Source organism: Ambystoma mexicanum, chromosome 1q (assembly GCF_040938575.1).
Source record: "Ambystoma mexicanum isolate Mex_15411 chromosome 1q, UKY_AmexF1_1, whole genome shotgun sequence".
NCBI classification, from domain to species: domain Eukaryota; kingdom Metazoa; phylum Chordata; class Amphibia; order Caudata; family Ambystomatidae; genus Ambystoma; species Ambystoma mexicanum.
The window spans coordinates 66,533,964-66,561,629 of record NC_090922.1 but is presented as its reverse complement, the minus strand read 5'-3'; the positions used below and the strand labels follow the sequence as shown (position 1 = coordinate 66,561,629).

The 27,666-nt window shown below is 44.8% G+C and overlaps 1 protein-coding gene across 1 annotated transcript in view; it reads left to right on the top strand.

Annotated features, from left to right (window-relative positions):
• SNTB2 (syntrophin beta 2) overlaps positions 1–27,666 on the top strand; it is a 471,741-nt gene that overhangs the window by 438,020 nt on the left and 6,055 nt on the right. Inside the window, exon 6 of the mRNA XM_069635541.1 lies at positions 10,344–10,528. Coding sequence (XP_069491642.1) covers positions 10,344–10,528 — 185 coding nt within the window. The remainder of the gene's footprint in view (positions 1–10,343; positions 10,529–27,666) is intronic.

The following is a 27,666-nucleotide window of genomic DNA, read 5'->3' as shown; positions in this document are numbered from 1 at the left end:
TCACACTTTCTACAAGAAACATCTTGGAGACAGGGTGGGGGGGGGTTAGCAGTGTTTTGACAAATTGTTCTATGTTTCCAATGGGGGTGGACTCCGGCACACCAAGAATACGCACATTATTGCGCCGGGATCTCCGCTCCAAGCCGTTGTTTTTGGCAGCAATTTTCATAAGTTTGTTGTAAGAGGGAATCTTCCCATTGCAAAATGGACACCTTGTCCTCTCCTGCGCTAATTCTATTCTCTGCTTCAGTCATACGCCCGCAGTTTGCTGATCTGGACTGCTAAGATGTCCACTTTACTACAGGTCAAAGCATCAATCTTTGTGCCTAGGGAGTCCGTACTAGTTTTGACGGCCAGCAGAGTTTAAGGGCTGCAACATCTAGCTGAGAGGGTCCCACGGCCAACGGCTGTGATGGTGCTGGCACCCCCATTAGGCGAATTGGTTGAGTTTGGCCTGCTACTTGAGGTTCACCATGGCAATCCACCCCGTAGGATATCGAAAACCTCAAAGGTTAGCTGTAATCTTCTGGTGCTGTTAATCCTGCGCTGCATATATCAGGTGGCACCACCATGCACCCAGTAGTGTAACCTCCAGTGAAAGGGATGTGCTAGGTTACCCCAACACATACATAGTCAATCTGCCGACCTAACACACAACCTTGGAACAGTGTCAGCTTGGCAGTCACTCCTGCTGTTTTTGACTGCACAGCAAGGGTGTCTTGAATCATAGGGTCCGGGCGCCCCCACATTTCCTCTCCCCGAAGGGGACGAAGATATTTGAGGTATACGCAAACTAAACATTGCAAGAATGAACTCAGTTGAGCCGGGTTGCTGCGCAGAGGGGGATCACCACCAGTATTCGATATCCTGCTTCCTCCGTGGCCTGCTAGTCAGACCTCCATTGTCAGGCCCCATGCGTAGCAGAAGACACAGGTGTCCTCATATGCCCATTTTGTGCTTCGTGCACCCGGGCGCAACGCTGTGAGGGGGGATCGACCCCCCCAATCACCCCTCCCATGGATCACCAATGAGCCCTCATGGGAGAGTCCCCCATGCAACCCCCGCTCACCAGGGTCGGAGCCGGAGGGATCACGGCCTTGCCATGCCACCTCCCCCAGCCGCTCCTCCCGCTGCTTTCTCCTCCGAGCTGGGGCCTCCGAGAGCCTCGGTGCCAGATGGTAATCTTCCCAGTGGGCGGTGCCGCAACCAACAATGTCCGGGTCAGCTACCGCCAAGCAGTCAAGGGCGGGGTGCCCTCCGTCCCCTATTGGGTGCCCAGGGACGGCAGCGCAGTAGCCGGGAAACCACAGTGCCTCTGGATTCCACCTAGCCCCCGTCTTCAGGCAGCCACAAATGCTCCTTGCAGGCTCTGATTGCCGGGTATTCTGCAGCTCCAGCTCAAAAAGTTGGTGGATTATACCATTAATGGGGTTACCGGTACAGGGATAACATAAAATAACATAACAGGAAGACGAGGATATGAAAGGATATGTGATCCTCAGCCGGAGCTCTCTCATGCTGCAGCCATGTTGTTGTTGCGCACCAGCTCCACCTATTAACATTAGTTCTAACCTGTTATCACTATGCTGCTACTGTTGTGCTTGTTGACATTTTTCGCAATGTATTCTGTGAAAATGTTTTCATCACATTTTAATTCATGTTGTATTTTATATGTGCTAAAGGTTTGTATATTTATAACCAAAGCAAAATTTAAAACAAAGTGCTTGTTCCTTTTTTTAATCAGTGAACTTGATCTGGTTAGTTAACTGAAAGTGTTCACACTTATTCGAGATTGTTAAAGGAGTTGGTAGTTTACCCTTGGGTTTAGGACCTTGACATAAGACAGAATCATAACAACTGAATTTCCTGAACCCCCAATGTACCACTTTTAGGCTTGTTAAAAGAATGTTTGGATTTGGTAGTTCTGGGAGCAGAAACCGTACATTAACATCATGCCTTTAGGTATTAGGGGGAACCCTTCCTCAGAAGAGGATGAATACCGCGCCTCGCCCATTGGAGTCCCAACTTCCCCCTGACAGCTGTCTCCTCCCATGTGATCCTCCCACGTTTTACCACCCCCAGGCTCATGATCAGTTAGTGGCTGTCTTACCCTGGCCACATGGGGGGAGACTTTAGGCTGGGGTTTAGTAATGACTCAGCAGGATTCATCACAACACCCTCAAGATTGGTGTTATGATGTATTTTTACAAAATTAAGTAGACCTAGATGATCTGGCAAACTACTGGTCCATTACCAACCTCCTCTTCATCGGCAAAATCTTGGTAAACATGGTTGTTACACAACTGCTCACCAGAATCGAACAACTGCGCCTCATAAATGAGTCGGTCGGGGATCTTCCCCAAGTGTAGCATCGGGACATCCACCATCAAAGTGGAGGATGATGCCCCCAAATCATGGACAAGGGAGACTCGTGCCTTCTTGACCTCTCGGCTGCATTCAACACTCGACCACCACATCCTTCTCTCCCTAGTCGCTGACAGGATGGGATTCTCTGGAACTGTCTTGAATTGGTCGACCAGATTAACATGCGTTTTAACACAGTCTCCTGTGGATTCCCCCAAGGCTCCATCCCTTCATAGATCCTTTTTAACCTGAATCCTCTGGGTATACTGCTCAAAGATCCTGATAGAGCCATCCACAAATACACGGACCATACTCTGTTATACATGAGAATAAAAAGCCCACAGGACACCAGTCAGCTCCACGATTACCTAGCCACCATCCAGTCCTTGATATCCACTGCCTACCTCAAACTTACCACCCGCCCCTCTTGAACAGCCTCTGGCACAAATAATTGAATTTGGCACCCAAGGCCTGAGGGGCAGACTGGCTCTGCATTCATGGCAGTGGCGTCGCCTGTTTTTAGACCTCTGGCTCCTTTCAATGGTTTCCCTCTACCACCTCTGTTCGTATCCCCCATGGACACCTATATCCTCTCAATCTGCTATCCTGTTCATTGAATGATGTGATGCCATTCTCTGCATACTTGCAACACTTGAATGCTCAGCTGGACATGTTGCACATCTGACTGTGATTGGAGCATACAGGAACTATGGTAAGATGGCATTCGCTTATCGAACCAAGTTGTTATGACATCTACAGTGTTTGACTAGAATGTACCGTCCAGTCTGGCATGCTCACATAGTGGGATTTGAATATTTTAATGACGTAGGCACACAAACCTTTTGAACCAATATCCTCAGTCGACATCAAGTTGGTGACTGGAAAATGGCATTATTAGTTCTTTAACATCGGTACAGATGGAGAGCAAGATCCAAATCTAGTCTTCTTCCAAACCTGTCTTTTATAACAACGTGGTGATGTTCTGCACTCAATCCAAGTTCTTGCCGAAGATAGTTTTGGTTTTTCATATCAACCAGGATATGGTACTGCCAATATTATATCCTAATCTGCGGTAAGATGCAAATAAAGTGCTACACTTCCTTGATGTCAGAAGAGAGATGAAATGTTATCTATGCATGCACTTTGGTCACGTTCTGGGAAACTTAACCATGCAATCAGGCGTCAAAGGCATCCATTGCCAGGTGAATGGGGTCTGGAATAACGGAAGCATGCTTACTTTGGAATAAGGCTTTGCTGGTTGGTATACATACACTCTGTGGTAAGTAAAACTCAGGAGCTTGACAAGGGATCATCTTTGCAACTTTGTTATATTAACAAATGTGCAAGTCCTATATTTTCCCTACATCTAAGGGCAGTTTCCCTGTTCTAAAATAAAATAACAAACTGTGCTTGCCAGGTTGCCTCGCAACATAAACCCACCCTCTGTCCAAACCTGATAACCTAAAGTCTGTCCCTACCACTAACAAAAAGGGGTCATCATAAGCTGTAACCAGTACTGTCGTAAGGGTTTAGTCTCTCCCAAGTTGATGGTCGCTGGGTTCTGACCCTCATCCATTTGCCTTTTACGCTTTCTTTCCAGCTTCATGTTAGGAAAGATTTCGTAATTGTAGGTAATTTTCCTTCCATGTGGCAACCCTAAACTTTTTGCTGTTGTTTTTCACCTTGTTCTTGACTTTGCCAGAGAAGTGCAGCCTTCTGCCGCACTCCTCTGGGCTTTCGCTCCTTTCTTACGGGGAAACTGACATGCCTTTAAGACAGTCAGTACCGGGGAACGCTGTTTCCCGTAGTTTCTTTTATCATGTTGCGGCTTTCGTGCAACATGACACAAGAGGGCACTGTAAGCTAAGTTACAGCTCTCTTGGGTCTCTAGCCTTCTACACGCCCTAGATACTCGTTTGGGATTGTATTTGATCAGTGCAAGTCATTCAGGGACTGGAATGGTGGCAGCGATCGTTTTGTGTATTTTGAGCTCCTTTTGGCGTTCTAAGCGCGTTTTTCGCGCTGAACCCAAAATGGTGGCCTGGCTCCCAAAATGGCCAGACCACGAGGCTCCTTTGTCCTGTCCACTGACCGTCTTGCTCCCTTCACCTTCCCCAGGTCGAGCCGACCCGGGGCCTTCCTTATTTGGGCATGTACTTTCCCGCGAAACCTGGTTGCTTTCGCGGGCTTCTACATGTCTTTTGTGTGCCTCCAGGGTGTGGGCTGGGATGTCTGGTCCCAATACACATCCTGGGTGCCAGAGAGTCTAGGGTGGTGTGAATGCCTGGGACCACCGTGGTCCGTGATTGGTCCACGTATGGTATGTGTGTTGATGAGCGGATCTCCCATTAGCTCCCCTCCGTTTTGGCGCGACGGGAACCGTGGATAAGAGGGGGCTGGAAACACCACTACCATGTCGATCTCCTGAGTTCTCACGAACGAAGGAATACAGGAGCCAAGTATCCTGCAACCAAGAGGCTGGACCGAGGAATCGCTGGTGACCCGCTGAAGGACTCCTCCTTTGCACTGCTGTCGTCCTGTGAAACCCTTTCCTCCTTTGATCGAACCAGAAGGCCTGTACTGGTGCTTCAACCTTTGGAATAGCAGGAACAGCTATTCTCGGCGACTTCATCATCTCCTGCCAGTAAGCCTTCGGAAGCGTCTCTGGGCCATCAGTTGACTGACCAGCTTACACGGGAGTCCTGCTCTGTAACAGCCGCCAGGTTGTGTTGTATTTCGAGTCCTGGTCACTCTCACACGCTTCGTACACTTGGCGTTCCCAAGTCTGAAGTGAGTAGTGTACATTTGGCTCAGATACACACGGCCGCTCCGTTGCCCTGCGGTAGTGACAAAACTGTGCAGGTTTCTTCGATTGGGACGTCTTTTTTCTCTACACGACGACGAGGCATTCCCGGCTCTTCTGAACCTGCCAGCTGCTGAAACTAACGTGGAGAAGCCTTGGTCTGCTTGCATCGGGGACCGGTGAGTAGTATAGCTAGGATCTGGTCGTCCTCCTGCAGTAGCCCATTGCTTTTCCCCGCTGTGTAAAAACAGCACCCTTTTGTCCGTACTCACGCTCTGCTTCTGCTCACTGTGGAGGCTGCGCTTGAGTCGCGGAACCTGTTCTTCTTCTGTTGTGCACTAACCCGAACTGCCTGACTTCCTCCGAAGAGCTTCTCCTTTTGCCCGTTGGCACCAGCGTGTGCAGGTACTTTGAGCACAAGGCTCCACTCTTCGCAGGGCTCGGACTTCCATCTAGTTAGGTGCCTCTGAAGGCGAACTGAGTCTAAAGCATTATCGCACTGCCTGTTTTCCTTCCCTTTCAGGTGGACTACACATTTCGTGCATATAACGCTTGCGACTGTCGTATTTGTATATATATTGTGTTGATATGGCATGTGTTGGCTTAATATTGTGATATTGTGATTTTCTCGCTACGGTCATTATTTTAAAGGCCTTAAAATAAATGTGCATATATTTTTGATATAACAACTGTTTGGAGTAGTTTGTAAGCGCTCTTGCTTTGTGTGCTCATTGCGGGCTTTCAGTCACCCTCACCCCTCTTGAGACCTAGTCTTGACCGCCGCGATCGCTACCTTGATTGGTCTGGCTCGTCCAGAGGTTACCCTGTTCCAAGTAATTAGGTTGGCCTTCTGAACTTCTGCGCCACCAGGACAGAGTTCAGAAATCCGTCTTAACACTTCACAGTTCACAGCTCAATTTCACAATGTCTCTTTATTCTTCTTCTCTTCTTAGAACAAGTGTCTCGCCCCTGTGGGTCGGATTTTGGTCACCCCACCTTGGAATACAGTCTCTTCCACCCCGTCCTGGGATATTCAGTTTCCTGCCCCCACTGTGGGGGTGTCTTGGCTTACACCCCTGTTTGGGGTATTTTGTCTCTGTAAGGAAGGCATGGTATCAAAGCAAGACAGACACAAGTGATGACAGTTCAAGGGTGTTTATTAAACTGTAAAATGGGTGAGATAAAAGCCTAATCTAAGTCTACGAAGGGAGCAAGCTACAAGCAACAAATAATAATACAGTCCTAGTGGAGTCTAGTCCAATAAAAGGGTTGATAGTAGGAAAACCTATAGCCAGTCCGTACCGCTATGTTACAAAAGAGTGTGGGGATAATGTTCACAAGAAAAGAAAGAAGTGGTCACAAAATGATACGTCCAGGATGTTGTGGCCGGGCTCTCACTTTCCCATGTTTTTAGCACGGGACAAGGCGGGACTCATGAGCACAGCACATTCCTGCCCTCCTTTGGCACGAGCTTTCAGTTCCTTTTTTCTATATCGGGGCCGTCTGTGCCCAAGTCTCTTCACATGCAAAGTCTCTTGTTTCAGAGGGCCTGATATGTTAAATCACCAAAACAAAAGTTCCTTCACTCAATCTTCATTTGGGTGATTACCCTTCACCGTTGGATCCCCATCACTCAGGCTCAGATCCTTCTCTCAGCGTCAACCTCCCAGAGCACTTGCCAATTTAAACAGAGACTTACGAAGGGCGATCTCGTCTTGCTGGGTAACTCTGTTCACCTATGACAAGTGCAGGTTTTTACAAACATATAGTTTGCTCGCGTTCCCCCTAAGCCGGGCGCAAACGCCCGTTTCACAATTCCCTCAGTCGGGTTCACAATTTCACTGTCATTCAAACTTCTACAATATGTCAAGGACTTTCGATTTTTACAAGGGGTTTGGCTCCTGATTGGTCTGATGCGGCAGTCCCTCCTCGGCTACGGTTGAGTCTCGCTGACTCGGCACCGCCAAGGAGGGAGCAGCTTTCTACAAACTCCTGTGCTTCTCTGTTGTACACGACTGTGACTGCTTCCTATGTCTGCCTTCAGGGAGGGACTCTTCGTCTTGGCTTTCACTCCCTGGAATTTCCTTCTCGCTTTGTGCCGGTCTTACTGGCGCTTTATATTCCAAGCTGTAATGAGATTGGACAATTCCCTGTTTCTGTGATTCATATCATAATGGTATACCTTAAAGGGTCAGAAACCCTACCAGCCGTTTTATCATCCATTATAATGCCCATATAGCCAACAAACACGTGGGACTCTTTTTACATGAGGGAGGATGAAAACAATCCCTTTCTGGGGATTTCTGTCCACTGTGTCGTCACTCCCAATGGGTTCCTGTTTGCCCATCCCCTAGGGGGTATTAAGCTTTGCAAGCTCACCTCCCTAATCCCAAATGGTGTGAATTTGTCAATGCATAGTAAGCGTAAATGCCTCTCCAGTACCTTTTTAGCAATATGTCATAAGCAAGGCAGCTACATGGGCCTCCCCCCTCTTTTTGTAAGCATTGTCTCAATACCAGCTTCATAGCACAAGCTTCTTTCAGAAAAGCAGTTCTGAGGAACCTGTTTGTATCTAATAGTCGTTGAATAGTCCTCCTGTTACACTGGGTCTGTTGAATTTGCCCATACAGTGTGAATGAATGGGAACGAGACACGGGTTAGTAACTCGCCCTAGTAATAATTCATCCCTAGTCCAGGGCTCTGCATCCTTTGTCCTTCCAGTTGTTATTGGACTAAAACTACCCATCAGCTCTAGCTAACAAAGGCAATTGTTAGAGGTCATGGGAGTTGTTGTCCAAGACATCTGGAGAGCCATAGCTTGCAGACCTCTGTCTTAGTCTGTAGTCTCCATGCGACCCACCCCTGACAAGCTGATTTATTAAGTGGTCTTGTGTCTGTACAAAATGGGGGCTGAAGTGGGGTGCCAGCAGGCAGGGCTAGCATTGTGCCACACCCTTTCATGCTTCAAATCAAATTTATAGAGCAAAGCACCTTTTTCCAGGCCAAAGAGGTTCTAGTACTGCCCCCTTGCTGGGACTCCCAAACGGTATGCAAAAAATGCGAACAATGGATTAATACTTTAGTCACTATGGTGAGCAACATTTACTTTCTTCAGAAACATTGCACTATTTCCAGTTGCCCTGTTGGAGAATGCAAATCTTCTCATGGCTTGGTTGTTCTCATTTGTGTGAAATCCTGAATGGGATTGTGGGACTTGCTTGGGTGGCTAGTGTCTGTCTGGAAGGTAGTTGGCTCCAATAGTCTCCAAATGCAAAACCAGGTTGTTCTCAGTTCAGTAGGCTTTTGTTCAACATATGTCATCTTGACTTACAAATTTTTCAAAATACAGACGTAAAAAAGGATCACCACATCATAAAATATAGCACAGGCGAAGTGCCAATTAAAAATACTTCAATCCAATAAACACAATATTGTTACAAAGGTTAATACGTTCACAGATAAAAATCAAACCAATAGGGCGCGCTTTTTGTTTTTTACTCATCTACCAAGCGTGCATAAGATAAGTAGATACACAATACACCACTTTGATCACATTTTTTGGGGTACCTTATTGCATCTACTCTTGTTGTCATACCCCTTGCTATTAACAATGGCACTAAAAATCTGTCCCTAGGTGCGCTATAAGCTTTGCAAAAAAGAAAACAGAAAATGTGTCAGGGTTTCTTCCACTGATAAGCGAAAGGGACAAGTACCATTACCATTTGTAGACCATTTCTTAGTGATATTTGCCAGAGGTAAATTGGAGACTCTAAACTTAACATACATTTTATGTACTTTAGGTGGCCTTACCATGTCAAAGTATGTTTCAAGACCCCAACCCGTCCTGCTTTCCAGATAGAAGATTCCGCCTGTAGAGTTACTACAATTGGCAACTAATTCTGTTTCGATAAATTGTCTTACTTTATTGTTTCGGTAGCTCTATGTCCCTATGTTATGCAATGTGGCCTGTGCTGTAAGTTTATCAACCCCTAACAATCCAATTAGTCTTTTACTTGTCATGCCCACGGAAGGGATCTACCACCCGTTGAGTCAAGTATATGGGTTATCTTCTTTTTGGGAGGTATTAAGCTCCAGGGGTTCTGGGAGTCTCTCTACCGATCTCAGTTGTGGGGGAGTCTCAACCAGATTGTTTAGCTCACTATCCCTTTCACAGAAGAGAAATATCCACAACATATCCGTCTTTGTGCTACCCAAGGGCCATCCAGCACCGAAACGCTAAGCAATTCTCTTCTGAACAAGGGTACCAACAGCAACCCCAGACACATGTTTCGGCCTGCCTAGCATTTTGATGCTGGACTGCCCTTGGGCAGAACAAAGATGGATATGTTGTGGATATTTCTCTTTGTTGTAAGGAATAGTGAGCTAAAGAATCTGGTTGAGACTCCCCCGCGATTGAGGCCGGTACAGAGACTCCAGGAATCCCATGTTTTGCAAATTAAAAAGTAACTTTGGGTCTGACCATAAGTTACTAGGGTAATCCAGACGTGGACTCCTTGCTCACTGTTCTTATAGAGGCACAGCTCCACCTCACTGATGAGGCCCAGTCAGGCCAAAACACGTGTCTGAGGTTGCTGTTGGTACTCTTGTTCAGAAGAGAATTGCTTAGCGTTCCGGTGCTGGATGGCCCTTGGGTAGCACAAAGACGGATATGTTGTGGATATTTCTCTTTGTTATAAGGGATAGTGAGCTAAAAAATCTGGTTGAAACTCCCCCGCGACTGATGCCGTTAGAAAGACTCACCAGAACCCCCTGTTTTCCAATGGTCTCCATGGCACAGGGTGTGATCTTTTTATGCATAACAAGGCCTCAAAGAGCTATCATTCTCTCAACCAAGATTTGGCATGATTTGCAGCATAACCAGTAGCAGGCATGTATCTGCCAGCTGGGCTCTGTCTTGGTTTCCTAAATTGAAGATGCCAGTTTCCTGTATTTGATGTCAGAAACTGAGACACTTGCATTTTGGTGGCTTACCATTAGGTAGCTGAAAATGTTGTTTAAAGCTTCAAAATCTTCTAAATGTATTTCTTGTTTGCATTGAATAACCCGCCAAAGTCCTGCATGTGATCGTGTTACTCACCCTCCCATTTAAACACTTTAACATTTAAAACGTTGCAGTCGACTAATGTTCTTGTCTACCCGTTTTGTTCTTTCACAGGTTGTACTCTGAATAACCAAGAGGTGAAATTCACTGTGCATTATGAAAATGGCTTTACAGTATCTCATGAGGAAGCGGGCCCTGGCAGTGTTTTGTATTGTTATCCCTTTGAGAAGCTAAAGATGTCCTCAGATGATGGCATCAGAAATCTGTATTTGGACTTTGGTGGACCGGAGGGAGAGCTGGTGAGATGGCATGGGGTGCTCTGGTGGGTGGTAAACTGAATTATGTAATGCCCGAAGAGCTAGGAAGCACCTATGAAAACCTTTTTTGTAGATGGTTTGTAGGCAGTTTTTATAGATGGTATGTAAAATATTTGTCTTAATACTTTTCTTACTCTTTTGTGATTGTATTTAAGTAGATTGATGCAATATTTGCACTTTACAACCTGCTGGTGACCTAATCATCACCAATATTGGCATTCAACAATTAAGATGTAAAGTCTCAAGCTTTTATCTCCTCCTACCCATCCCTAGAAGAAAAGACTCTGGGCTAAAGGACACTGCAGTTATATGTTTAAACAGACAGTATACATCTCTATTAGTTGTTGCCATTATGTACAGCTGTGAAATCCTATTAGCTCTTGGGTGGTGGGGCATGGGGGTGGGGTGTGTGGGGGGGTAAATATAATTATGATTGCATGGGACAATTCAAAGGGATCCATAGGCACTCCTCCTGTCCAGTGATCGGGGCATAAAGGGAAGCCAACATGACACTGATCTCTTCTAAGACTCCTGTAACCAAGAAGTATCTCCCTACCGTGTTACACTCCTATGCTGCACTGTAAATGGGTATCTATGCTTAATTAACACTGCAAATATTGCCCTTTTTGGTAGGGCCAGAGGCAAATATTTGTGTTGGGTATAACTTGCATCACAGTTTGCCTTTGCATTGTACTGCTGCAATAGGTGCGTTTACTGTATGAGACCCACATCGGTTGCCTGCTATAATATGTGCATGAGGCGTGATCTCTTGTTTGAAGAATTGGCTCCTTATATTCATGGTAATTATTCTAATCCTTATGGTTCCTTACCACCCATTGTCTAGCTTGTCTTCTTTCAGGAAACCCCTGTTCACATGCTCTTCAACCCTTTCTCAGTGCCTTTTGTATTAGCTCAACATTGTACTTTAACTGTAGAGGCCAAGGTCTCAGAAATGATCTTCATTTGAGTTTACCTAACCCCACAAGTATACAAGGTATAGACAAATAGTCTAGTAGGCTATGGGTCTCTTGCATTCAGAAAAACATTTAAATCATTATTCCTTCCCCCACTCACATGTCTAGCTATGCATCTTTCCAACATTCCTTGTTCATACCACTTAACAATCTCTTGTTGCTCCTTGCAGATCAAGAATACCCCCCAGTAAACATTAACGAATAGTAAAAACTAGCACTCTTCATGGGGTGTGTTATCCCACCATTGAGGATCATGCCACCTCAACCCTCCTGACTCAAAACTATTCAGATAAATTGAGCATACATTTGTCATGTAAAGCATCCCACTTTCACCCCACCACCATATGGTCTTCACCAATTTATCAAATCACAGACCCAGAACATTTCCAGTTTCCCGAATGATAGAGGCCTCTGGGATCAGGCTTTTCCACCTTCCCTGGCAGAGGATCCATCACTCCCCGGCCCCTAGGTTTCTCTGCTTCGGTCTCGCTGAAGTCCTCATGCAGAGTTTGCCAGCTCCAAGTGGCGTTGGAATAGTCAAATGGTCCCCAGGTTGTTCTTTGAGTATGTTCAACACTATACAGACTTCCCCCAAGGTAACTTCCTGATATGGTGATCCTTTGTATTCAAACAGTATGCCATATATTACCAACAGAAGATGTTTTTTCACCCCTGAACTTGTCTGTTATCAGCATAAGTAGTCCTCTTTGTTGCAGAGTGGCTCTGGAGACGTCTTGAAACATCTGTATGCAAGATCCACCATAATCCAGGGGGACCTTCTCCCCGGGAGCCTTCAGAAGCTTATCTTTGAATTTGAAGGATTGCGGCTTAAAAGGGTGTAAAGACTGGCGGCGGTTATCTGTACTCCTGCTCTCTATATGGCAGAGGAGAGGCACAGAGGACCCCGGCCAAGATTCTCTATGTGGTAGCGAAGTCGAGCAATCAAATGCTTCAGCTCTCAGGAGGTGATGCGGGCTGGTACTTAAGTACAGTGCAGTCCCCAAGCACCCACAAAGGAATGTCCACACACTATGTTAGTGAAAACACTGCTCTTTCTATAAATAAGGTTCACGTTATGTACACAATCACAATAACTTTGTATGCTGGTAATACTATAATAGCAGTTATATACATGTCTACGTGGTACTACTCATTAACTATAGATTCCTTTGAAATGCATCAACTGCTAACAGTTCAAATGACATACGAATCGGATTGTAAGATGGATGAAAGCCGGTCTGCCCCCCCCCCCCCCCCCCCCAACACCATATATGGAACTTCCACCCAACAGCCAGTCAGGGCTTCCCGAGACTTTGGGAAAACAAGGTAACCAGCGATGGAAAGCAAGAGGCCACGGGGGCCATCTGGTCTCCATCAGTGGGAATCCACTGTTCCTAATGACAGGGCCTGGGCATTCCAAAATGGATGATGCTCCGGGCACCTGTCAATTCATCACAGAGCTGCCACCAGCCCTTACCCTGCTCACTGGGCCACACACATGTGCCCAAAAACATACACTAGGAGACTCCCACTCCTGGGTGCCATAAGGATATCCCAAGGGTCTATTCACCAAGCCAAAACGAGGAAGAGCCACACCGCCAGGAGTCGCACATGAACTCCTGCGCGGAAAACAAGACCGAACATACATGATAAGGCAATAAAGGACAAGGATACGGAGGCCCTGTCCCTCCGATGCATTCCAGCATCACAAAGGGTTTCTCTCGTTTTAGTCTCTCTCCCTTCTTGCAGAAAGCCTACCTGATGAGCCCGATCTGGCACCATATTGCATTCGGGCTCATTGGTGTCTGAGAATCTAGGCTCACACATCAATTTAGGGTGATGGCAAATAGAGGCTTGCTCGTTAAGGAAAACGGCATCTTGCTTTGAACAGGGACACACCTAAAAACCTGACCCGGCACTCCAGACCCTTTACCTTTTCATAGATAACTGGTTGCCTGATCCGAGAATCTTCAAGAATATCTAGCTAGGCTTTCCTGTACACTTTTCCCACCTCCCGCCAAAACAATAGCCCAACTCATTACGCTCAGTGGTCTGTTCTCACGGTCCATGGACTGAAGTGACGTACAATGACGCCCTTCTGATCAAGCGTGCCCAGACAAGGGGCATAATCCTCTTCCTCTGGGAAAAGATCTGGTCTCACTTCCTCAGCCGAGGGGCGTTGGTCCTCCATCCCCATGTCCAATGGTCCCACCCAGGTAATACTGGATCATAATATTGGCTCAGGCCTGCAACCTTGCTCCAGTTACCCTGAATCGGCTCGAGCCTGTGATCCTTTGTCCTTCACTGCATGCATTAACCAGTTTTTAGTTGAACAAGCAATCGCTCAAGTCAACGTAGGAAGGAATGGCCTGATTAGTCAGCTTGAAAAGAAAACAAAGGGCTATATGGGTGATGTGATGTCGTGGGGCGGGGAAAATTCTCCTCATTCATATATCTGAAAAGGAAACTCTTTCCACCATTGATGTCCCCAAATGTAGATTTACGTAGATTTATGTAAATTTACTGAAATTATATGTTCCTATAGTCTCTCCCCTCTCCCCGTTCAACTTTCAGTGCTGCGGAAACCCCAACAACTTATATTTCAGAGTGCAGTTCATTGTTTTTGTTTACATAAACAGCACCTTTCATGGCAAATGGGCCAATGCACAGAGCCCTTTACTGCTCCCCTAACATACCATTTTAGTCCGAATATACATTCAGTGGAGATGTTCAACACTGCTTTTAACACTTTTTTGCAAAGGCTCTGATTAACTATACATTATATATTTGCCTTACAACTGCAGGCTTTTGGTGATAACTACTTTCATTAAGGTTGGTGGTTTTCGCAGAGCTGAATATTGTATGGTAAACCTAATACCGATGTGATATATAGAACGGTGGTTGAAACGGTGTTTAAATCACACATTTCAGGCACATTTAGATAGGGATCATCAATTATGGCGTTGTGGATATCTTGCTGAAGTGTGGTTTGGAATGCCGAGTTTGATACTTCCTGTATCAAGGGTGCATTATGTGCGTTTTCATTTTAGATGCATTGTGCCTTGGTTTTTGAGACAGTGATACTGCTAATTTCTACACACCATTGTATTGCGTGTGGACTGTCCTGACAGTTAATAAGTGCAGGTAGGTTTGTTGTTTTGAAGGTGTCCATACACATTTAGAGTGTTGTTGTGAAAGTAGTCATGTAACTTACGGGTTGTATTGATTGTGTGTATTTGGATTTGTTCGTTTGGTAATGGTGAGGCATAGCTGTCTTCATATAATTTAGTGTCCATGAACAGCATTGAAGATGATTTTTGGCATAAATGAAGATTTCAAATGGCTCGTTTCAGCATGAGGAGGAACATGTATTTATCACCCCTAAAGAATGTCAGGCAGTGAAGCAAGAGTGACAGAAACATGTTGGGTTTATATTATAATGAATCTATGCACGAGCAATTGGGTTGATGTCACATTTGATTCTAGGTATTGTAATTGTTGTATTTCCTCCATTACACATACAGCATGTGTGCGCTTCCACTCCAGCTTCAGGGACTCCATCCTGTTTATGGTGTTATGAGTTTAGACACTTCAGGTTGGAGTATATCTCTTGTGATTTATTGTATGAAATTATGTGTTTCTAATTGTTCATCCAATACATTAATGTAGTAACTTCTGGTTGGGTATAAGGAAAAAAAAGGCTTGCTTTGTTGATACATAGCAATGCTTTTAACACTTTTTGCAATTGCTCTGATTAAGTATACATATGTTGCATCATAGATACAAATCTTCATAGTATAACCTCCCCAATGGTCTGCAGGGTCTTTACTCCTTCTACAGCAGCATCTGCAACAACAGAAGACAATCCCTATCAAGGAAATAGAGAATAGTATTCTACACACAGTAGTAGTAAGGTTGTTCAGAGATGTCATTGCCAATAGAACGGAGAACATGTGGATTATACAGAGTGGCTGTAGGGTGTGTCACTTCAAAGGCTCTTTTCTTGATTAAACCTAAATTCCGACACTCACTCATGTTTCTGTATATTAGTTATCATCTTTACGTCCCGTAACAATCCTCACAAATTTTCAAGCCTTCTTGGGACACCTTTGTTGAAACACTATTTGCAAGCTTACCGGCGTTCTTTCTTCTGTGGGCCAGAAACCATCAAATTGCTGTGTTCTTGTCTGCAAGACTAAATGTAAATCTACCCATGGTACAGACATTAGCTCCACACGTTTATCCTCCTCAAACAATAGCTTACCTTGCACAGTAATACCTGTTCACGGAGAAGAAATCTGATAGCCTAAGACAGTCCCCATTCATCCAGTTCAAAAGGTTTCCTGTGGGAAGCCTGGGAGAGAAGTCAGGGTTTTCTTATATAGGTGCTTAGCGGGAAGGGATGGTGGCGAGATTCTCCTTTTAGATTTACCTCAACCTATCAAGCAGCGACTTTGTAACCAGGCTTCTTTACAATGGAGGTTTGAGTTTTGGGCAACCAAATAAGATTCCATAACTTTTTTCCACGAACTGCGTTATCCAATGCCCATCATTGTTTACCAGACTGGCATTTGACTTAGTCCCCAAAAAACAGAAGCCACGTAATATAGAGTGATCTATGGACAGCAAATACCCTCTCCCCCACCTGTCCCACTTAATAACTTCTCTGCCACTGGCGGTTTGTTATTCCTCCAAATAAAGTTAATCATGTCCTTTTCCAATTTCAGCAATTCCCTTTTGGGAAAATTAGGGAGACATTTTTTAAATCTATCCTACCAAACCACAAGTCGCCTGGGTTTTTTTCAAAACCCCCTGTCCAAATGGAAGGATTTGAAATGTGTTGAGTAGATCGTTCTGTACAAATTGCCCATTTAGGAGGCAATACTCCAGGTGCCTCACTCCCTCAGTAGCCCAGGTGAAATCTACTATTGTAACCTCTTACAGATTCAGGTCTAGTAATTCAGATTTGGTGGTACTGATCCTAAATCCAGAGATTGATGGGAACTTCAATTTCTTGTTGGGGGGACACACAGAGATGACCCCAGGATTCCAAAATGAGGCAAGCACATAGTCCACAAACGCAGCCAACTTATACTCACAGCCCCTAAACCAGTGACCTTGGAGGTATTCGATCTTCGGAAGGAACAAACCCTTCTGATACTCTGTTTTTGATAGCAGCAGTTGTCACTTTATTTCTTTACAGCTGTAGAGAAAAGAAAAAGTTAACTTCCATAGTGACTATAGCACTCCTAGTGCATAGTCCGCTTTCCACCATACTTTGTCCATGTCCGTCCATTGGCAACAGGACTGATGCATATGCAAAGCAAAAAATACCTCCATATGTAAAATTTGGGGGCAATGTGGTCACAGCGCACACATACTCTGCGACTGACAGCGCCCACTAAACCCCATTTCCCCAGCATTAGGCAGGCCTCTTCACTGGCAATCTTATTACAGGGGGAGAGGAACTGGCTTATGAAGGAAAGGGGACTATGTACTACGAGTACACCAGTCGCTTCAAAGAATAACTTTTTTACTCCTACATCCCACCCCTTTCCTCCATCTTTAAGGGAGAGCACTAAGCATCAACTCTCTAGGTAGAAGCAACTGGAGCACAGTCAGACCGAATCTAGCGCCCGTCTTACTACTAGTAACCATACAGTAGTGTTGCAAAAGGGGAAAACCAAGTTGCCATATTTACTAGGACATCCCATGGGAACTACTGCGGCTTTGGTTTGAACCATGTGCATAAGGCCCCTTGAAGATAGGCTTGCGTAGCAATGAGTACGATTCTGAAATGCATGCCATAATCCAATGTGCTATGGATGCTTTTATAAGCGTTTGAGCCACCAAAGATAAGACTATCAAGCTTCCTAACAGATTTTATTCAGTCCAAGTAAAATGTCAATGCTCTGCGAACATCCAGACAGTGCAAGACTTGCTCAGCCTCAGATTGTGGGTTCAGAAAGAACACCAGGAGAGAGAGCTCCTGATTTATCTTGAATAAAGACGGAATCTTCAATAAGAACTTGTGTTTGCATCACAACTGTATCTCTTTGGAAGATGGTATAGAGTTCCGAAGCTGAAAGAGACTGAATTTCACTACTATGTCTAGTTTATGGGCCTGCGACCAAAAACACTGTTCTCACAGTGACAAATTTGATTTGTGTCACAGCCATGGGGCTGAAGGGCTTAAGAGAAACCGGACAGGACCAGATTCAGGTAACACACCGGATAGGATTTGTATTTTATTTTGAATTTATAAAGCGCTTTACAGAATCATTTACAGTACAAAAAATGAAAACAATAACAGAAGGCAATACATTAAAAATTAAGACTATAGAAGATAATTCTTAAGAGCAGAGCTTAATATAGAATGAGAAATAACCAATGCGGAGTGAAAGATGAAGGGCATTCCAATGATAAGGAGCCAACAGAGAAAAGGAACAACCATACAGAGAAAATGTTATTTTAGCTGAGAATAAAAGTATAACCAGCCAAGTGAAAGCATGGGGGAAGAAATAGTCACAAGGCAAAAGCAAGCATAATAAATGAACAGAAGAGTTAAAAATAGATTTAACATGAGCCAAACATGATAGAGGGAGTCCAAAAAGAGTAGAAGAGTAATAAAACTGAAGCGAAAAAATAAGAGGTCAAGAGTTTTGTTGCCTGGAATGTAACACGGGGCCTTACCCTACAGATATTAAAAATATGAAAATGACAAGAACGCGCAAGGAGGGAAATGTGATGGGAAAAGGAGGGATCAGAATCAAAATAAAGACCAAGGTTATGAGAACTAATGGAGATGGGGAGTAAAGACAGAGGAAAAGAGATAGCAGGTGGAAAGGGTTGAGGGATAGTAATAGCTGGTAAAAAACAAAACAGATTATCCTGTATAAAGGGCATACAAGAGGAGAAAGAAAGACAGCTATGTACCATCAGCATTGAATTGATGAGATATCCCAAAGTAAAAAATAATAGAAGCAAGAGGGGAGGTATAAAGAGAAAAAAGAAAAGGCCCTAAAACAGAACCTTGCGGAACACCATGTTAAAGATACAGTGTCAGAAATTCTGCCGGCCCAAGATATAGAATAAGTGCGGTTAGAAAGATATGAACAAAACCATAATAGAACAGATCCAGAGAGGCCAAAAGAAGAGAAGCCAGGAGTATAGCATGGTCCATACTGTTGGGGATCAGCTGATGGATCCAATAAGATTAGAAGGTGAATGCTTAGAGTAGTGTGCAGATAACTAGTCACAGACTGAGAGCAGTTTCAGTAGAGTGAAGAGGGTGCGGAAACCAGATTTAAAAGGAGGAAAAATCGTTATCAGACACAAAGCATGAAACTTGAGGATAAAAAACATTCTCAAGAAGTTTAGAAAGATAACGGAGCAAGGTCTGAATTTTGAAGGAAGAGCTGGATCCAGGGAATGTTTTTTTTTCCCAACAGAATAGAAATAATAGAAGCGTATTTAAAAGAAGCAGGGAAAGTTGAAAAAAGTAGAGAAATGTTAAAAAGAGAGAAGTAAGATAAGAACCCAAGGAAGGACCTTTGGCATGATGTTGGGGATCCGTCACGTGCACATTGCACCCCATTGCGGTTCCTTAACGAGCCGATTTCCTGCCCCATTCCGCCAACGCTGGAGTTTGCCCCGGCAACGTTGGAGACTCCTTCATTCCAGACGTTGCGCGTCTGTGTATACTGTTGCCAAGCAGAGCAGCTGTTCACACAGTCACGTGACCCTCTATGACACAGCACGTCCCGCTTCTCTATCAGTATTAATAGCGAGTTAAACCAGCACGCAACTCCTTCTGATTGAAGTTGTGTTCTGGATCCAAGTTCCATGTATTTCGCCACAGTTTAGACTTCCTGTTATTGACCCCGGCTCTGCTTTTGCACTTGCATCTCATATTACCCTTGCACTCTGTGGACTCCTGATACTGACCCGGCCTCGCACAGGGATTTGCCTGCACCACGCGAGGTGTGCGGGGGGGGGGGTGAAGGTGGAGGCGAAGGCAGCCGCAAACACTTGTTTCATTGGGCGGGTGTTAATGAATGAGGTTGGTGGAACTTTTGGGGGGGGGGTGGTCATGGGGCTAATGGGACTCAAATGGGAGGAGAGAAGAGTGGTCTGAAGAGTGGTCTGACCAGGAGAGAGGGGTGACTAATAGGGGAGAGAGAGAGGGGGGTCAGAGTGTATGAGGGCATCCAAAGTGTTTCCAGCTGTGTGGGTTGGCCCAGAAGGAAAAATGGAAAGCGATGAGCAAGAGGTCAGTGATTAGAGTGGATGCAGAGCCAGAGGAGTCCAGTTGAATGTTGAAATTACCCAGGAGGAGAAAGTTAGAGGTGGAAAAGAGTAAAGAGCAGAAGTCTGCCCATTCAGATAGGCAGGAGGATGTCTCGGGAGGATAGCTCAGTAGGCAACGTGCTCGCCTGGGAAGCAAGACGATACGGAGCACCACAGGTTCGATCCCTGGGTCCGCGCTTAGAAACCTCTGGGTATTAAGCGCATTATAAATAACCTATCATATCATATCATATATCATAGGAAAAAGGAGGTGGCGCCTGAAGGTCTGTAGATCGTAGCAATAGACAAGGTGGAGGTGGGAGAGGTGACCAACTTGCAAACCAGGCTTTCAAAAGAATAGGTCGGGATAGGTAAGATGTAAGCAGGAACCCACTCAGGGAAGATTAAGACAAACTCCCCTCACCACTTCCACCCCAGCCCCCTACACCCGGCCAGTGCAGTGAGGTTGAGGCTTGCAGGCGATCATGGAGCCGTCAGGGAGGACGGAGACAAAGGCAGTGACTGAGCTGCCATTGAACCAAGTCTTGGTAAGAGCAAGAATGTCAATGTCTTCAAGAAGACAGATGTCGGAGGAGTGTTTGTTGGGAGAGCGGCCGCTGAGAGTTGCCAGGGGAGGCGGTCAGTGCAATTGAAAGTTTTCTGAGGTGGGGTACAGGGGCATGGCACACCATTCAGAGGAGGGAGGGAGAGAGTAGAAGGGAAAGATGCAGGCGAAGGAAGGAAGGAAGGAAGTTAATGAGAGAAGGCAAAATGCGGTCAAAGAGAATGATGTTGGGTTGTGGACTCTGAACCAGAATGGTGCCAGTGTGATAGACGTTAACGAAGCAGCGAGAGGATGCAATGCCAGCCAAGAGGACTTACCACTTGGTGCCACCGTTAAGAGGAGTGTGGGGAAGGATAGAGAGTGGAGATGGGGGGTGAGGGGAGCGGTCCAGAGATCAGGAGAGGGGACAGAGAAAAGGATATCAGTGAAAACCTATCTAGCGGAAGCACTGATGTAGGTGTCTGCAATGGGAAGTCCAGGGTTTGCACTCAGGATATTTTTTGTGCTTTCCTGCCAGACTTGGAGAGGGAATAGTGATGGGTGATAGTGTAGCAGTTAGAAAATATAGGAGTGATGGAGAGAGCCATTTAGTCAGGGAGGAGTGGCAGCACTGCACAGTTCTGGGTAAACTCACTAGAAGGCCTAGTAGATTGAGTCGGAGACAGTAAGTGAAACAAGCAGGAACAGAATTACATTGGAAGAGTGGCACAGAGATATAAAAAAGTTAATGCACATACAAATGATTTTGGAAATGGAGGCAGCAAACAAGACAATGCATATGATGCACAGGAATGAAAAATGTCTCAAATTCAATTTTAAAAGCACATCCCAAAAACAACTTAAATGAAGCCAGCAAACAAGGCAATGCAGATGGTTTCCAACTAATGCTAAACACAAATTAGTAATAAATGCAGTGAAATGAAAAAAGTTAGTTAAGATGATGATGGAGTAGGTAACGAGCACTGAAAATATTTCAAAGGTTAATTGTTGAGGTCAGCCGAACTCACTTTCCTGACTTAAGGGATCATGGATGGCCTTTGAGCAAGTAGTAGTGGAGCAGTACAGGAATTAGTCCGGGGGACGGATCATAGCTAGAGTTATGGATTTGCAGCCCTCCAAAGCCCTGACAGGAGCCTTTGTTCAGGGCTTGGGTGTAGGGGCTGGCTCTTAGGAGACGGGGCAGCCAATCCGAGGGGAGCAGCTTGGAATTGGCTTGCTCCTCGGATGCAGAATGCGTCTGCCATTTTGGAGAAAAAGCTTTGAAGTAGAGTCCAATGGCCAGGTTGCTTCTGGGGCTTTGGGGACCCCAAGGAATGAATGCACCACTATGCGGCGGCACTGATATGGTGGGAACAGGGTCCCAATTAAAATGGTGCATGCAAGCACTCTGCATGAATTTGCAAAAATAACATTTCTTTAAAAAAAGAAAAAAGAGCATCAGCCTCTGAAAAATGCCCAGATGGCTTACCTATGCAGCCAGAAGTAGACCCATGCTGCTCATGCAGAATAAGGTGCTGGTGGGGGGCTCCTGCCCTCATGAGGCTTCCACCTACAGAGCTGAGATGGAATCATCCTAATTTCAGGTTGGTTAGGAAATTAAAAACTGTTTAATGGATTTAATGGAGGGTGGAAGGAAATTATAACCAAGAGATCTTGATCATTTGTGGCCTGGGAGGGTTATAGAGAAGAGGAGGGCCACCGCTGTAGTACGGTACTTTGTTGACTTGAACAAATCTTTTATTGTTGGTTATACAATTGTATTCGCCCCCTTATCAAGAAGAAATTGTATTTGCATGAGACACCAGTGTGATGTTTGACCATTTAATGTGCAAAAAGTTACTAAAAGCAAATTGGAAAAATATTATCCAGAATGATGCGTCTTTCCAACAAGATCTCAACCTTTTAAAACCATTCAACTAATTCAACTGCCAGGATAAAATCTGAATCCATTATAAAGGATTGTATACATTCAGGCCCCCTTCTGTGTCTCGTTATTCTAAATCCGCTTAAAGGATAATCAATATAAAAATGCAAGGTACTGTTTGTCTCTCTGAAAAATGTAAGATATTACTTGCCACTTTGCTATGATGAATAGCTTTTAAAATCCATTCCATTTTGGCTGCCACCTATGCTCTGGTTGCTGCAAAACAAGAGGTGATGGCTGGAAGGTTTAGAATTGATTATAACCTCTGGCATTGCTCTGGGCAACCCTTCAGACCATTGTTCTTCGCCTGCCAAGCCATTACAAAAGGGGGAAGATCATATATAAATCAGGTATGGTCCGACCCCAAAAGGGGTGGTTCAGCCAGAACTGTATGATCACATACCTTCTGCATGAGACCACAAGCATCCCCAAACATGTTTCAGCCTTATTCAGTATCGTCATTGAGGAGTAGTTTGGGTCTCTAGGCCCAGCAGGCATGGGACCCAGGTCTGGGCTTCTGGGAAAATGCCAGATGTCAGTGAGCGGTTGATTATAGATCTGGCGAGGCTGCCTGCGCAGGTGGAACAGAGAATGTTGTTGAGAGCAGGGGGGCAAGGGTCTCCAGGGCATCCTGAGGAGCAGCTATTTGCGAGAAGTCATAGGAATTCGGGGTGGGCGATGACGGAGAAGGAGCTGAACAGGGTGCATGTTTGGGGGTGGGGAAAGGAGGGAGGTTGCTAGTTTAGTGTTGATGGTGAGGTTCCTTTCAATGGCTGTTCTAGTAGCGGTGTGACAGGACATCGCAGAGTGCTTGGGAGACAGGGGGTTGTGCAGAGAGGAGTCTTGCTTAGTGCTAATCTTGTGGAGTTCCTTACAGGGGTTGAAGGCATTGGAGATGCGGGTGCTATAGAAAGATTTTTGGCCTTTCCAGATTTCTATCCTGTAGACCCTGATCTGTCTAGCAAGGGTGGCTTCGTTATGGGGGGAGTGAGGGTTCGCCCGCCATTGGCGTTCCATGCGGTGGTTGAGGGTTTTGATGGATTTGATGGCAGGGCTGAACCACCTGGGAGAAGTATCTTTGCAGTGGGCAGCAGATCTGGAGGGGGCGTGGGCATCAGTCGAATCGGTTGGGGGAGGGGCGTTCCTCCTTAGAGGGGCAGTGAGGGAAGGGTGGAAAGAAGGGAGGGCGACAAGTCTGGGAGATAATTCCCTTGTTCCAAAAGGTAATCTGGGAGGAGGCGGGGTGGGGGTGTTAGGAGTGATTGACACTAGTGGTCTTTTCTCCTTACTGGGTTGATTCGATGAGTAAGTGGAAGAAGCTGCAGAAACCGCCCCAGAGAACCCCTTATGAAAAAGGAATACTGCAGCCACTACAGACGATGGCCTAGTGCACTGACAAATTAAACCGAAGACCACTGCCTATACTTCCAATGCAGTTTATTTGGGTAGGAGTGGCAGAATGGGGTTTGCTCCAAGCCTTTGAGGCCTCAGCCACTGCTATCGTTAGGCATTTCTGAAAAACAATGATAGCACGATTCTTTTAAATAAATAGAAATAAAAAATGTGAAGGTATTTCCTCGATTAAAACTTTCTCTTTATTACATACTGGGGGAGAGTTAACTTGCTTTTTGGCTGTACATCACTGGATAGCCCGAAGGACAAGATAAGCAGGCAGCGGTCTAAAAGGGTATATGGCTCAATTGAAAGGTCATTTACTTACGTCACTAGTGTGGAGCTTGTCCAAATAAGCAATCCCTGTATAAACCCTTAAACAGTGGGAATATTTGAGATCTAGATACAAAATCCTCCAGGCATCGTTTAACCCCAGTGAAATTTTGTCCTGCCTCTACTCCCACAGCAGTCTAGCATACTAGACATTAAAGAATTTAGATTGCCTCTGGATATGGCCTCCCCACTCATGCTACCCTCTAGAGTAAGAAACGTGCTCAGAAGGGAGGCATTCTGACTTTCATTGGGTGTGTAGCAGCCAACTTTATAGGCTTTTCAACCAGAGACCCTGTCAGAATAATGTACCATGCCTAGTCAGAGGGAGGACTGCATCTGCTGCGTGGCCATGTTCTTGCGTATTGATATAGCTATTCCTGCTGTCTGGATAAAGATGAGACGTGGGTCAGAAACGCAGTTCTTATGTGACATTTAGATTGATCCTTTTTGGGGTAAGTGGGTGTCTGGGTCTTTTCCCTGCAGCAAGTAAAAACAAACACAAATCCTCTTATTAGGGGAGTATATCGATGTACATTAAATGTCCCCACAATAACCATTATCCATACCTTGCTTACCCAAAGGCTTCCTTTATTATGACCCAAAAAGACTCTACTAGAGCACTAAAGTGACAGCAGTTTTAAAATAAATGTAAATGTAAACTGTGTTACTGTTAGAGGATTCCCAGCCTCGGCACAGGGAATATTCAAACTGCATGTGAATCTATGAAAGATACCAATTTGGGAAAACAGAATTACAGCTAAGTAACATTCTTTCTGGAACATCTGCCATCAATCATACCTTATAATAGATAAACTGCCAAGCACCACCCTCCCTGAAAAGTCTAACAATTAAATATTCTGGGGCATCACTGTCTCATAGCCACGATTTCCATTTAACCACTGCCCAGCAAGTTAGCAGTAGGACAACAACACTTGTCTCTCAGATGTATTAAGTCCTAATAACATGAAAATTGAAATGCAAGTGGTTTTATGTTGTAACTATTAAGAGGGACTAAACGCATTGAATGTATTTCTGAAGAGTGCTATACTCAAAAAGGGGCCACCTGAATCTTCGCAGATCTACCCCGGTATCGATACATGTAAACCACACTGATAGGGGCGATTCTGGATAAATCTAGATCCAATAGCTTTTCTCTATAAAAGTATTGGTTTTATTTTATCCAATTCATGTATCCAAAATAGATAATTAAAGACATTCATACAAGACCATGTACAATACAATATTGACACAGGAGGGAACATGTGGTACATTACACGTGCATTCAGTTATATTTTGATCCACTACTGCTAAACTAGGTCTATCTGTTTTCTTCACTCGGCTTGCCGAGCAGTGTCTGTATATTGCAATGCTATATTATGAGCTTGTTGACACAGAAGTTTTTTCGGCCCCCTGAGCTACTGGATGATGCTCTTGTTAGAACGGCCTTCATCAGGATAGAGTTCCTTATTTTCATCTCCCCCATGTGGATTCCTGTGTTTGAAAATCTATGATACAAAAATACGAATCATGGATCTCCAATTAAAATTGAGTCTTATCCACATTTATTTCTCCTATAATAAATATACTCCAAATTTCTTTTAACACCCTCAATGGGACACATACTGTGCAATTTTTCTTAGCCTTGTACAAGTCTGGCTAAGTAGCAGGGGATTGTTGTCCGTGCTCGACTGTTCTATCTGCAAGACAACACATTGTGTATAGGCTTGGTGAGTCTGTACACTGAAACATTCTCATTCATTTTATTTGTATCCCTAATCTCTGGTTGGTGGTTTCAGCAGGGCTCTTATTCTGTGAAATAATTATTGTGTGTATATATTAGTGACAGCCCATTAGTTCAGTGGCTACTCACCTTTGTGTAATAACCATGAACAAGCCTGTATTCTGGTATCAACAAGGCATGAGTAGAGTGCATATGTCTAGAACACCGTTCCAAGGCAGCAAACTGAAAGATTGTTGGCCCTTATTTGCATTGGTGACTGGCATGTCATTACCTTTAAATCTGTTGGTATTTCCTGCCACATACATGCCAGTTTGAGTGGAATGGTGTTATGATATGATAGTTTAATTATATAGCGCCTATACACTGTGTTTCAAAGCGCACTAAGCCGATATTTGGAGACAGTCCTTTTGATAAATGTGTGCTAACCTGGATCACATGTGTACTACTTTGTTTGCCAATGTTTTTGTAAATATTTCCTTTTTCCCAGTGGTTGTCTAGCAGCTATGTTTCGACTTGTGAAGTAGCTTTTGTGGTGTGATGGAGTAAGGATGCTGACACAGTATTATCATTTTGGCTATACACTTTCTTTCAAATAAAGAAAATAACCTGCCTCTCATTTCTAAAGGGGTTTGCCCTACCTGGACACAGAATAACTTGGGAGCTCGCCAGGATGCAAATCAAAAACCAATATACGACCCTCTGTCCAAACCAACTACTCTATCCCTACCACTAAGAAATTAACAAAAAAGGATTCAATGAGCTTCTTATCAAAGCAACCAGGAGAATGGCTCCAATCTCCTGATACCATGTAGTCTTAAGCTGACTTAACCGCAGTCTCTTGCACCAGGGTCTTATTTACCAAATTCACCTAGACCAGGAGAATGACTCCCTTATCCTGGTCTATCTAGCAGAGTTTTGGGGAGTGTTCCTTGATAGTCCTTGCGAACAACAAATTTGGGGCTTTATAAGCTCCTCTTTTTATTGTTGGCACTTTGTCAGGACTTTTTATATTTTTACTATTTGGGCGATTACTCCTTGACAGTTCTTGGTCCTTTTGGTATCTTCCACAGGTATTGGGTTTCCCACTGTGACAAGGGAGTTCACTCCTGAGGCACCGTTCAGTTGCATGTGTTTATAACGACAACAAAAATGACGTCAACTTTTTCAGTGACACCAAACTAACGAAAACATGGCAAATTCTTTTTTTCTTTTTTTAATTTGGGGGTGGTCCCCCTAAATCCCTGTTTCTACAGCTTTTTCTACCATCCCCAAACTACCCCCACCCTTTTTAATCCCTTACCCCACCCCCATATATACTTTTACTAAAATATTTGACATTTTGTTATTTAGATGTCACTGAAAATGTTAGTCGTTATTTTGTTTTCATTATTAACACTGTATACCTCTTTTAGATGCATGGTATTTCACGTCACTGCTGTGACGAGGGAGATCACTCCTGAGAAATGGTTTAACTGTTTGGGTTCCCTGGACCTACGCCCCCCCCCACCCCCCCAACCTGGCTTTTCTGCAACTCCAAATACCTGTATTTTCAATGGGGAGCGCTACCGGTTCTTCCTGGGGTCGCAAGTCGCTGTTGGTTCTGCACGCGCTCACTATTCCTGCTTAACTCATCTTCGGTCTTTGGGGCTTCACGGAGCCATTGCTCTAGCTGTCTTGGCATGTTTTATGTACCGCAAGGTCCACTTTGGAGAGGCCATGCCAACGCTTGACTCTTCCTGCTTCTGCAGCAAGTCGAGTTTGCTCCGGCTTGCTTGGTCCCTTCCTGCTTCTTCCTTCAAGACACTCTTTCAATGCTTCGTGGTAGGGTGGATTTGAATTTCCCGGGTCCTGCTGGATGGACGCGAATTTCCCTCGCTGCTCTTTCTGCTTGCGAACACACTT